Genomic DNA, 12,546 nt, shown 5'->3' on the forward strand with positions numbered 1-12,546 from the left:
TGGGATATTAGGAAATTCTTCCCTGGGAGGGAGTGAGATGGAATTCCCAGAGAAGTGAGGCTGCCCCTGGATCCCTGGAAGTGTTGGATGGGGCTTGGGACAGTGGAAGGTGGGATGGGGTGAGATGATCTTTGCATTCCCTCCAACCCAAACCATCCCATGATCTGTTCTCAGCTTTGATATGTCCAGAACCTTTCCCACCTCTGCACTTCCTTTTTTTTTTTTGTTTGTTCTGTTTTGCAGACAAACCCCAATTACAGCCAAGAGAAGAACCGCTGCGAATACCTCCACAACAAACTGGCCCACATCAAAAAACTGATAGCAGAGTATGACCAGCAGCAGTTTTAGCTGCCACTCACCCCTGGACTGGGTAGGGCAAACCAAAATCCAGTCACCCTGGACGTTACGTTCCCTTTTGTACGCCCAAAATCCCTTTCAGAGACGAGCATTAATTCCTCGTGGTTGAAGAACTTGGAGATGACTTTAAGATGCCAGATCTGTCATGTCCACGTCCAGCACGCTCCTCCCGAGTTTTTAAGCCTCTCTGAATGTTGGAATGTAACAAATGGATAACAAAAACAAACAAAAAAAAACAAACAAAAAAAAATTCTGCTTATTTGAAGCCAGCGTTTGACACTTAAGGGAAAACTTGCCTAAAGTGACCGAAGCTCCCAAAGGTTAAGAATCTGTAGTTTTCATGGATTAAAAGTTTGGCATGAAGTTGTAATTCCCCAGCTCCACGTGGGTTACAAATTGTCCTACAAATGGTGAGGAACTGGAATTGCTGCTAGGACTGCTTGGAATGAGAGCTGTCTGCTCCCGGCTCCGCGGAAATACACCACGTTCCCTGAGCTCTGCTTGTCTGGCCCTGCTTTGTCCTTGTCACCTCGGGCTTGGGGGGTGGTGGTGGCAGCACAGGGGGTCCCCCGGGGCTCAGCACCTTGGTCAGGGCAGAGGTGGATCCCAAAAAAAACCACAAACCCCAAAACCCCTTTTTTTTTTTTAATCTGCTTTGTGCATTTGGGTGCAAACCTCCTGCCCAGTCTGCCCAGTTCACCTCCAGCTACCAGTGCTGGGAAGATGAGACTCATCTGGCTTTGACTTTTCTAATTTTCTACCAAGGCAGCCAATTTTATTAATTGCTAATGAGACTGTGGTCTATTTTTGTATCAAAGAAAAAAGCATCTTTTTTCTAAAACTCTGCCTCCCTTTTCCTTTTAGGCCAAGTGCTTGGGACCCTTTCCTTGCAGTATTACTAAAAGTGACCCAGGAGTCACCCAGAGGAGTGACTTCGTTCCTTGATCCATGAGAGGAGGGTGGGGGGTGCTCTGCTTTCTCCTGGGATATTTCTGTTGTGTCTTTGCAAGGCAGCAGCAAATCCTTGTGAGAGCAGCAAGGTGCTGTTTTCCCACGCGGATCCCTTCCACTGGCGTGCTTTATCTCAGCCAGCTTCTCCCTGCAGTCCCGCTTCCTGATTTTTTATTTAATTCTTTACTTTGGATTGAAGGGAACGTTTTAGAGTATGGCCAGGGTGTGAGAAACGCTCCAAAAAGCACAAAGGTGTCCTTTAACTCTGCTGCTCCTTTCTTTCTCTCCCCTCTCCCCTTTTTAATCCTGCCAGCCTGTGGGACTTGACTTCTTCCCGCTTCCGTTTATCTCAGAGTAAAGGATTCCTTCCCTGTGGAGTCTCCTTCCCTTGGAGGTTGCACTGAGGAGCCTTTCACCCTTTGAAGGAGAGGAATGGCAGAGTTAAGGAGGGAAACACTTCGTACAACAAGGAGTTATTTTGAGTTTGTTTTTTTTTTTTTCCCCCCCTTGCCCCAAACAAAACGTGGGTCCTTCTGCTGTATGAAAAATAGGAGATAAAATTGCTAATTCTTATTATATTATAATTTCACTGTTGTCACACAGCCAGGGCCACTGCTTTTGCTTTGTCACTTTATTCTGAGGTCTCTCCCTGTGCATCCGGCGCTCAGCAGGGCTTTGCCATCCCCGTTCTCCGAGGGAAGGGTGACAGCCAGGGTGGCACGGTGGCCCTTGGAGTGCCACCAGGTGCTGAGCCCCAAACCTGCGGAGAAGGGGGTGGGAGGAGGAGCGCAGGGGGAGCACCCCAGAACCCCCCAGGGCGTTAATTCCTGCTGGGAGGGAATGCCGGGGGTCAGGAATGCTCTGCTCCCATCCCTTCCTCCCCACAGCGGGGCTGCAGGTCGGGGAGGTGGGGCAGCCCCACACCTGCCCCTGGAGCTTCTGCAGGAAGGAATTTTTGTCTGGGAATCCGTGAATTCCATCCGGCCTGGCCTGGGCCCTGGGGATGAGGGATGAGGGGGGATGAGGGGTCCTGGCACGTCCCAAAAAACCCTCAGCCCCGCTCTGGGATTGGCACTGCACAGCCCTGCCGGGATTTTTGGGTGGAAAAGGGGGAATTTCCCCAGTGCTGGGGGCTCTGGGGGCTTCGTTGGACTGCTGAGGAGGCGGAACTCGGGATGGCAGAAGAGGCAGCAGCTACAAACCCAGGATGAGTAAATTCTTCCGTGGAAACACTTCTCCTGATCCTTAATATTTTGAAAGGAGGGGTTCTTTTGTTGTTGTTGCTTGGGGAGGGGGGGGGGATAGAGATGGATCTCAATCTTTATACATCTGCTATAAGATATTTTTGCAAACAGAGTTGTATACAAAGATGTATTGTGTACATTTACATGTATATTCTGGAACTTCTAAAAATTTGAATATTAAAAAAACCCTGAAAATATTTAATTAATTATCCAAACTGTGAGACCCAATTAGCATCCACCAACTTCCTGCTTCACTTTTCTTTTGGACTGTGTTAAAGAATTGTAGTCGAATCTGCCTTTTTTTTTTTTTCTTTTTTTTTTTTTTTCTTTTTAGAGACAATGAAGCTTAGGCAAAATTTTGTGCTTTTTGGGTTAATAGAAACCAGTTCTAGGTGATTTAAGTATGATCTTAACTTATTGATACTGTGTTTTACTTTGTAATATTGTACTGTGGATAAAAACTATATTGAGCCATGGAGTTGGAGTTTACAAAAGAGCTTTTCACTTTGCCAAAATGTTACAATTTCAAGGCAGCATAGTCTTCAGCTTTCCTAATCTTTTTTCTTAAGAGCTAGTGTCCTTTTTTTGTACACTAAAAAAGCTGAATGCTGATTTTGCAACATATAATAAATTCACTGTATTGGAAAACAAGCAGACAATAAGGTTGTGGATTTCTTTTCAGTGCTTCTCCCTGCAAGGAAACTCAAAAGGGAAAGGTGATAAATGGCTGGAGCTTGGAAGCAGGAAACGGGAAGGAACCGGGTCACTTGGGCGAGCGGCAGTGTCAGAGCAGGGAGTAGGTAAGAAAGGAGAGGGACGAGGTGCTGGAGCGGGGCTGGGATCAGCCTCCAGCCCTGGCACAGCTCGGGGGGTCCCACTGCAGCACCCCCGGGGTTTTTGGGGGAAAAGCTGCTTGGAGGGGTGCTGGATGCTGCTGCTGTCAGCCTGGAGCGGCAGGAGGCTCAGGGTGCTGCAGGATGAGGCTCATCCCGGGGCGGGCACGGGCCTGGCACGGGCCCTGCTGCAGCTCCCACCTCTTCCCACCTGGCTGAACCATCCCAAAAAAGCTCGGGATGCAAACAGACAGCTCGGGATGCAAACAGCTCGGGATGCAAACGGCACCTGCGCTGTGTCAGGAGTGTCCCTCGCCTTGCTGGCACCGTGGATGGCTCTGGCCCTGCCCTCAGCAGCATCCCCGGGGCTGGATGGAGCAGGCAAGATGGAATTAAGGATAAAACCCCTCAGGAGTGCAGCGGTCCTGGAATAGCCGCCGTGTTCCCGCTGCCTCCCTCCCAAACTCCGGGATGGAGGCCACAGGTGCTGGCCCCGCATTCCCCGTGTCCCCAACGCAAACTACGGAGAAGGTGACAATCCTCCAGGGCTCAAACAACGTTTTACAGAGTCTTGGTTCATTTGTTAAAAGGTGTCCTTGTCCTTGCAGCTGGCACGGCATGAGGAGACACCGGTGGGACTCGGCCACGGAGCAAGAGCCGAGCCCAGCCTCTTGCAAATCCCCAAATCCTCCAGTTTTAGTTTCAGATGTGGCTTCTGAGCCGAGCTCTGCACCCCGGGCCCCCCGTTACCCTCCGTGAGCTCCCCCAGGCCGGCTGCTGCCCCGCGGGGCCGTGGCACGGGAAGGGTCCCCATCCCCTCCGCTGGCACGGGAAGGGTCCCCATCCCCTCCGCTGGCACGGGAAGGGTCCCCATCCCCTCCCGCTTTCCTGGGGAATTCCTCCCCACCGCCGGCAGCTCCGGGGTCACGCATTGAGCTCATTAACTCGGAGCTGCCCCGGTGGAAATTTACTGGCTGCGTTTGCTGTGCCAGAGCCAGCCGGGCTCCCGCCGCCGCCGCCGCCGCCGCCTCCTTACCGGCCCCGCCGCACCGGAGCATCCCCGCGCCCGTGTCCTCCCGGAGCATCCCCGAGCTCGGGAGGAGCCCTGGGCTCTGAGAGTCCGCTGATAACTCAGGTCACACTTGGGAAAAGTCACTTCGCACCACATCTTGCACAAACTGCCCCTAATTTGGGGTCACACAAGCGTGGGAAGACCCTGGCCAGGGTTTAGGGATGCAGCACTGTGGGGTTTTTTCCCCCGTGTTTTTTTTCCCCCATGGGTATTTTTCCCCTGTGGATTTTTCCCTCGTGGGTTTTTTTTCCCCTGGGCACCCTTCACTGCTCGTGGCTCGTTTACCAGGAGGAAGCTCATTAGAATAATTTGTCCTCGCCACGGTCCGATGGCGTTGGTCCCTCTCCCAGAGCAGCTGCTGCACCTCCAGTGCCCCAAAATCAGCCCCCGCTCCCTCCCTTGCAGGCGTGGGTCCGACCTTGGGCACGGCGCGCCGGGAGGGCGATGGCACAGCGAGAGGGAGGAGGATGAGGAGCTGCCAGCGGGGATATAATGAAGGGCCAGGCCTTGGGATTGTGTTACACGAGGGGAAAAAACCCAACCGTGGAGGAAGGAAAACGTGGCAAGGGAGCGCTGAGGCTGCTGCAGGGCACAAATTTGGGGTTGGCGGGGTCGGCCTCGACCTGTTGGTGGGGAGGGGGACAGGACGACAGAGGCAGGACCCCCCAAACGAGTCGGTCCCGGCACTCGCAGCATCTCCGGTGCTGCCCTGGACCTGCTTGGAACGAAGCGCGGCGGAGCCCCGGGAGGGCAGCGGGGCCGGGATGCCCGTGCGGGGCTGGGGCGGGGGTCCGCTGGAAGCGGGGGGTGGGCACCGTGGCCGGGGCAGCGGGGCCGGTCGCTATGGCTCCGCTGCGGCTCCGCTGGCCCCCGGCCAGCCCCGGCAGCTGGGAGCGAAGGCGCTGGGCGGCCCGCCCGGGCTCCCGGCCCATGGACGCGTTGGGCGAGCGGGAACAAGGGAGCCCCGCTCATGCGGTGCCGAGCGTGGGAGGAGTGGGAAGGGAGTGGGGGAAGGAACAATGGTGGGAGTTATGGGAGGGGGGCGAAAAAAAAAAAAAGTAAAAAAATAAGGGAAAAAAAAAAAAAAAGAGGAAAGCAGTGGAAAAATACCAGTTCTGGGCCCCTGGCAGCGCTGCCCGGACCCTCCCCGCCCCAGGATTATTGTACAAAGAAATGTTATTTTTGTTTCAATAATTTGCTGAGGCACTGGCATTCCAGCGCGGGGCTCGTTTTGTCCTCCAGCCCGGCACCAAGGGATCATTGTTCCTCCGTGGCCAAGCGGTGCCCCCCGGCACCGCCGTGCCCTCCGCCGCCGCCTCTCCCCGCGGCCGCCGGGCCGCAGGTGCCCTCCGGGCTCGGTCCCGGTGGGTCGGTCCCGCTGCGAGCCGGAGGGTGGGTGGCGGTGGCAGCGAGCCCCGAGGAGCGGGGTGGGTGGCGGAGGAGGGCAGAGCTGTCCTCGCCGTGTCTGCGGGGAGCGAGGGTGGGGAGGGGGCCGGGGCGTTGCTGCGGCTCCGGGGCCCCTTTGAAGCGGGGCGGGCCATTGAAAGGCAGCGGGACCCCGGGGGCCGAGCGGGGGGGCGGCCACGACCCTTTCTCTGCGCCGGCCCCGGGCGCTCCCCGGTGCGCACGGGGGGTGCGGCCGCACACGGGGCTCGGTGCCCCCGGCAGCGCCCGCGGGGAGCGGGGTGGGCACCGGGGGCACCGGGGGAGTCCGGGCTGCCGGTGCTCCCGGCTCCGCTCCAGCGGCTCCAGCCAGCCGTGGCTTTTGGGGTGTCCACGCCCGGGGCTCCGGGGTGCCGCGGCCTTCGGGGTGCCCACACCGGCGGCAGCAGCGGAGGACGGGGGCTGTGCGGTGCCGGTGCCGGTGCCGATGCCGGGCTGGCAGCCCCGTGGGAGCGGCGCCGTGGGAAGGCGCCCGCGGGTCCCGGGCGCAGGAAGCCGCCGGCCCGGGGCTGTCAATGGCCGGAAGGCGGCGGCGGGACCCCCGGTCCCGGCCCGGGACCGGCCCCGGCGACACTTCCCCTTCCCGGGTCAGCGGCCGCTCCCCCCTCCCGCCCGTCACCTCCCGCCGCCCACCCCGGTGCGGGGAGCCCCGCACGTGCCCGGAGCGGGGGTCGGGGGGCCCGGGGGGTCCGGGGCTGCCGGTGCCGGTGGGCACGTGCGGGGGGCGGGGCCGGGCGGGGCCGGGGCCGGGGCGGGGCCGCGGAGCCGATTAAGCGGCGGGAGCCGGGGCGGCCGCAGCGCGATCGCATCGTCCCCGCGGGGCAGCACCGGACACGGGACACGCGACACCGGGCACCGAGCGTCGGGCACTGAACACCGGACACCGGCTGTCGGCACTGGGCAGCGAACACCGGGCACAGGGCACCGCCACCGGACAAGGGGCTCCGGGCACAGCCGCTGGCACCGGGCACCGGCACCGATACAGACTCAGACACCGGCTCCGGCTCCTGCGCGCCCGGCGCGGCCCGGCCCGGTGAGTGCGGGACTGACCCCCGGAGAGGTTCGGGATTGCGGGTCCGTGTCCCCCCCGTGCCCTCGGGGCGGTGTCCCCCGCCACCCCGGGGTGCTGGGACACCCACTGTCCCCAAATGCCCTTTCCCCTGGAGAGGGACATTTCCCACGTCCCCTGTGCCACCCCGGGGTGCTGGGACAGCCTCTGTCCCCGTGTCCCCTGTGCCACCCCGGGGTGCTGGGACAGCCTCTGTCCCCGTGTCCCCTCTGCCACCCCCGGGAGTTGGGACAGTTTTGGTCTCGATGTCCGCTGGGACAACTCTGGGAGTGGGAACAGCTCTGGTCCCCACGTCCCCTGCCCCATCTGTCACCCCAGGGCGTAGGGACCGCCCTTGTCACCAAATTCTCTGCATGCCTGGGAGCCGGGACAGCCTCTGTCCCCATGTCCCCTGCACGCTCTGACACCCTCAGGAGCAGGGACACCCCCGTGTCCCCTGTGCGCCACCTCAGGGTGCGGGGTTGTCCCCACGTCACCTGGAAGCGACCTGTGTCACCCGCAGGGATCGAGGGCAGACACAGCCCCCACGTCCCCGGCACGCAGGGACACCCCACGTCCCCTGGGAGCACCCCGGTCCCCCACGCCACCCCAGCGAGGGGACAGCGGGGACAGTCCGTGCTGCCCCGGGCAGGACGGGGACAGAGGGGACAGTCCGTGCTGCCCCCCGGGCTCTCTGGGCCCTCTGTGGGGTCTGGGGTGAGGCTGTCCCCCCACACCCCCCGTGTCCCGCCCCACGGGTGGGAAGGGGCCGCAGTGCCCGTCCCGGTGCCACCCGGGGGAGGGCAGGGAGCCAATGTCCCCACGGGTGGCACAGCCACGTCCCAGCAGGGCGGAGGGGGCCCGGCGTGCCAGGCCAGCGGCGCTGCCACCCATTTCCTGCCCCTGCAGCTCCAGGAACAATGGCAGAGCCGTTCCTCGTGGACAGCCCCGATGTCACCTACAGCCAGGACTTCATCGAGGCCAAGTACACCTACAGCACCGCGCACGTCTGCAGGGAGAACGGTGTCACCAAGGTGGGCCTGGGGCTCCGGGGGGCGCGGGGGGCTCCGCTGGTCCCTGCCGTGCCCAGCCGTGCCCCGCCGTGCCCAGCCGTGCCCAGCCGTGCCCAGCCGTGCCCTCTCTCTCCGTTCCAGGTGCGGCCGTGCTCCACCCGCTTCACGTTCCGCACGGGCCGGCAGGTGCCGCGCCTGGGGGTGATGCTGGTGGGCTGGGGGGGCAACAACGGCACCACGGTGACAGCGGCCGTGCTGGCCAACAGGCTGGGGCTGTCCTGGATGACCAAGACGGGCCGCAAGGTGGGTGTCCCCAGCCAGCCGGGGGTGTCCCCAGTGCCACCTGAGGGAGGGGGTTCCCCCGGTGTCACCCCTACAAGGGGGGTGTCCCCAGTGTCACCCCTACAAGGGGGTGTCCCCAGAGAGATCCCAGGGACGTGGGTGTCCCCAGTGTGATCTCGGTGAGGGGGTGTCCCCAGTGTCACTGCAGCAGGGTGGGTGTCCCCAGTGTGACCTGAATGAGGGGGTGTCCCCAGTGCAATCTCAGTGAGGGGGTGTCCCCAGTGTCACTGCAGCAGGGCAGGTGTCCCCAGTGTGACCTCAGTGAGGGGGTGTCCCCAGTCTGATCCCAGCGAGGCGGGTGTCCCCAGCAGGGTCCCCACAAGAGGCGTGTCCCCAGTGTGACCCCAGTTTAGAAGGTGTCCCCACAGTGACCTCAGTGGCATAGGTGTCCCCAGTGTGACCCTGCAAGGACCGTGTCCCTGGGGTGTCCCCAGTGTGACCTCAGTGGCATGGGTGTCCCCAGTGTGACCCCTGCAAGGACCGTGTCCCTGGGGTGTCCCTGGGGTGTCCCCAGAAGGATCCCGGGGAGGTCCTGGGCCCTGGGGACACCAAGCTGAGCTGTGCTGGTGTCCTGCACCCCGATCTCCTCTGGGCCCCTGCCGAGGGGCTCTGCAGCCCCAGCCCCCCACTCGGGGGGCGTGGGGACCCCTCCTCCCCGTGCCAGCGCCTCAGCCTCGCCCGTGCCACCCCAGACAGCCAACTACTACGGCTCCCTGCTCCAAGCCTCCACCGTCTGCCTGGGCACCGGCCCCTCCGGTGACGTCTACGTGCCCTTCCGGGACCTGCTGCCCATGGTGCACCCCAACGACATCGTCTTCGACGGTAGGTGGGACACAGGGGGGACCCCGGCGGCGCGGGGCACCCCGAGCACTGGGTCACCCCGTGTCCCCCAGGCTGGGACATCTCCTCGCTGAACCTGGCGGAGGCCATGAGGCGCGCGGAGGTGCTGGAGTGGCCGCTGCAGGAGCAGCTCTGGCCGCACATGGAGAAGATGAAGCCCCGACCTTCCATCTACATCCCCCAATTCATCGCCGCCAACCAGGAGGAGCGGGCGGACAACGTCCTGAGCGGCTCCATGGCCGAGCAGGTGCTGGCAGGGGACAGGGGAGGGGACACGGGCCTGGGACACCGGGCAGGGGAGGGGACACGGGCCTGGGACACCGGGCAGGGAATGGACACAGGTCCCGGGGTGGTGACACCGGGCAGGGGAGGGGACACGGGCCTGGGACACCGGGCAGGAGAGGGGACACGGGCCCTGGGGTGGTGGCACTGGGCAGGGGAAGGGACACAGGCCCCAGGGTGGTGGCATCGGGCAGGGGAGGGGACACGGGCCTGGGACACTGGGCAGGAGAAGGGACACGGGCCCTGGGATGGTGGCACTGGGCAGGGGAGGGGACACGGGCCTGGGACACCAGGCAGGGGAAGGGACAGGGGTCCTGGGGTGGTGGCACCGAGCAGGGAACGGGACACGGGCCCCGGGGCGGGTGGTGACACCGAGCTGACACGTCCCCCGCGCGTCTCAGGTGGAGCAGATCCGCAGGGACATCCGAGACTTCAAGGAGAGCAGCGGGGTGGACAAAGTCATCGTCCTGTGGACGGCCAACACGGAGAGGTTCTGCGACATCGTGCCGGGGCTGAACGACACCGCCGACAACCTTCTGCGCGCCATCGAGGTCAGGGGCGGCCGAGGGCAGCGGGAGGGTGGCGGCCCCGCAGTGGTGACCGCGCTGAGCCGCCCGTGTCCCCGCAGCGAGGCCTGGAGGTGTCCCCGTCCACGCTCTTCGCCGTGGCCAGCGTGCTGGAGGGCTGCGCCTACATCAACGGCTCCCCCCAGAACACCTTCGTGCCGGGCGCGGTGGAATTGGCCGCCCAGCGCCGCGTCTTCATCGGCGGCGACGACTTCAAGTCGGGGCAGACCAAGCTGAAGTCGGTGCTGGTGGATTTCCTGGTGGGCGCCGGCCTGAAGGTGCGTGGGGGGCTCCAGGGGGGCGTCCCCAGCCGCAGGGGACAGGGGGTGACCCGTCCGTGCCCCCTGCCCAGACCAAGTCCATCGTGAGCTACAACCACCTGGGCAACAACGACGGGAAGAACCTGTCGGCGCCGCAGCAGTTCCGCTCCAAGGAGATCTCCAAGAGCAATGTGGTGGACGACACGGTGCAGGCCAACCCCGTCCTCTACGGCCCCCAGGACAAACCTGACCACTGCGTGAGTCGGGGGGCCGGGGGGTGACACACACACACGGGGGTGACACGGGGGTGACACGGGGGTGACACGGGGGTGACACGGGGACGTGGCTCCGGCAGGTGGTGATCAAGTACGTGCCCTACGTGGGGGACAGCAAGCGGGCGCTGGACGAGTACACCTCCGAGATCATGATGGGCGGCACCAACACCATCGTCATCCACAACACCTGCGAGGTGCGTGCGGGGCCACCGCGCCGTCCTCGGGGCGTCCCCCGGGTGCCACGCCGGCCGCTGAGCCCCCCGCCGCCCGCAGGACTCGCTGCTGGCCAGCCCCATCATCCTGGACCTGGCCATCCTGACGGAGCTGTGCCAGCGCATCACCTTCTGCACCGAGGCCGACCCCGAGTTCCAGGGCTTCCACAGCGTCCTCTCCATCCTCGCCTTCCTCTGCAAGGCCCCGCTGGTGCCCGAGGGCACCCCCGTGGTCAACGCGCTCTTCCGCCAGCGCAGCTGCATCGAGAACATCCTGAGGTACCCGGGGGCACCGAGTGCCACCACCCTGCTGCCCACGGCGGCACCCCGGGGTGCAGGGGGTCCCAGTGCCCAAATCCGGGGGTCCTGGAGGCCGAGGCCTGCAGTGGCCAGTGCTGGGGGTGGGTCCCGGTGTCACCAGTGGGTTCCAGTATGATGGTCCCAGTGCCCAGAGGTCCCAGCACGGATGGGTCCCCGTTTCCCAGTCACGGGGGTGCCCAAGGGGAGCAAGGTCCCAGTGCCCGGGGTGTCCCCACACACAGACCCCAGTACCCCGGGGGTGCCCAAAACAAATGGATCCCAGTGCCCAGCACCAGTGGCTCCCAGTAACCAACGCTGGGGGCTCCCAAAGCCTGGGGTTCCCAAAGCTTGGGGTTCCCAAAGTTTGGGGTTCCCGGTGTCAATGGTTCCCAAAGCTTGGGGTTCCCAAAGTTTGGGGTTCCCGGTGTCAATGGTTCCCAAAGCCTGGGGTTCCCAAAGCTTGGGGTTCCCAAAGTTTGGGGTTCCCGGTGTCAATGGTTCCCAAAGCCTGGGGTTCCCAGTGTCAGGGGTTCCCAGAGTTTGGGGTTCCCAAAGCTTGGGGTTCCCAAAGCCTGGGGTTCCCAAAGTTTGGGGTTCCCAGTGCCTGGCATGCCCCATTCCAGCTGCTCCCAGTGCCCAACTCTTGGAGGTGCCACACTCCAGTGTCCCCCAGTTCCCAACACTCATCAGCAGCACATCCCAGTGCCCGGACCCCCATCCCACCCCCCAGTGCCCAGACCCCCATCTCACTGCCCCAGTGCCCGGACCCCCATCTCACTCCCCCGGTTCTTGGACCCCCATCCCACCCCTCAGTGCCTGAAATCCCACCCCACTCCCCCCACGCCCACCTCCCCGTGTCCCCCAGCCCCCCCAGTGCCCAGCACCCCTCCCCTGTCCCCGGGGTGCCCCCTGACCCCCTCTGTGCCCCCAGGGTGCCCCCTGACCCCCTCTGTGCCCCCAGGGCCTGCCTGGGGCTGCCCCCCCAGACCCACATGCTGCTGGAGCACAAGATGCAGCGCCCGGCGCCCACCCCGGGCCGGGCCTGTCCCGGGGGTCCCGCCTGCCCCCTGCACCCCAAGAAGAGCCCGGCAGCGCCCACCCAGCTCAACGGGCACCCCTGTGCCCCCCGCGCCCCCCTGCACATCGACGGCACCGACTGACCCCCTGCCAGCCTCCGGGGGGGTGGGGGGCAATGGGGTGGCTTTGGGGGGTCATTCCCCGTTTGGGGGGTCATTCCCCATTTGGGGGGTCGTTCCCCATTGGGGGGTCGTCCCCCCCACCCCAATCGCTGACGGCGACTCCAAACTGTGAATGAAGCTTCGTACCCACCAATAAACCCGAGCGCAGCGTCACCCCCGCCCGCCCCGCCGGTTTTTGGGGTCCCTCGCTCGGGTCTTGGGGTCTCATCTGGTTTTTGGGGTCCCCTGGTGGTTACTGGGATCTTCACCTGGTTTTGGGGTCCCTTCGCTTGGTTTTGTTTTTTTTCCACCTGGTTTTGGGGTCCCTTT

General features: G+C 63.2%; 2 protein-coding genes across 2 annotated transcripts in view; both read left to right on the plus strand.

Annotated features, from left to right (window-relative positions):
* The window catches only part of ELL (elongation factor for RNA polymerase II), a 51,773-nt gene extending 48,570 nt beyond the window's left edge, over positions 1–3,203 (plus strand). Inside the window, exon 12 of the mRNA XM_030256638.4 lies at positions 244–3,203. Within this exon, the coding sequence (XP_030112498.3) occupies positions 244–348 (105 nt within the window). The 3' untranslated portion in view covers positions 349–3,203. The remainder of the gene's footprint in view (positions 1–243) is intronic.
* A 3,468-nt stretch (positions 3,204–6,671) lies between these two features.
* ISYNA1 (inositol-3-phosphate synthase 1) lies at positions 6,672–12,390 on the plus strand. Its single transcript, XM_032743860.3, has 11 exons — positions 6,672–6,933; positions 7,858–7,982; positions 8,103–8,264; positions 8,996–9,125; positions 9,197–9,390; positions 9,827–9,976; positions 10,054–10,269; positions 10,344–10,508; positions 10,607–10,720; positions 10,800–11,017; positions 12,000–12,390. The coding sequence occupies exons 2-11, from the start codon at positions 7,869–7,871 to the stop codon at positions 12,196–12,198; spliced, it is 1,662 nt and encodes a 553-aa protein (XP_032599751.3). The 5' UTR covers positions 6,672–6,933; positions 7,858–7,868; the 3' UTR covers positions 12,199–12,390.
* Positions 12,391–12,546: the final 156 nt, after the last annotated feature.

Source organism: Taeniopygia guttata, chromosome 28, assembly GCF_048771995.1.
Source record: "Taeniopygia guttata chromosome 28, bTaeGut7.mat, whole genome shotgun sequence".
Classification (NCBI taxonomy): Eukaryota; Metazoa; Chordata; class Aves; order Passeriformes; family Estrildidae; genus Taeniopygia; species Taeniopygia guttata.

Excerpts from the sequence above, each read along its gene's own strand:
- ISYNA1 (XM_032743860.3), top strand. The coding sequence starts at position 7,869 with ATGGCAGAGCCGTTCCTCGTGGACAGCCCCGATGTCACCTACAGCCAG. Across the intron at positions 7,983-8,102 it reads GGGAGAACGGTGTCACCAAG|GTGCGGCCGTGCTCCACCCG; the intron begins GTGGGCCTGGGG and ends TCTCCGTTCCAG. Across the intron at positions 9,977-10,053 it reads ACCTTCTGCGCGCCATCGAG|CGAGGCCTGGAGGTGTCCCC; the intron begins GTCAGGGGCGGC and ends GTGTCCCCGCAG.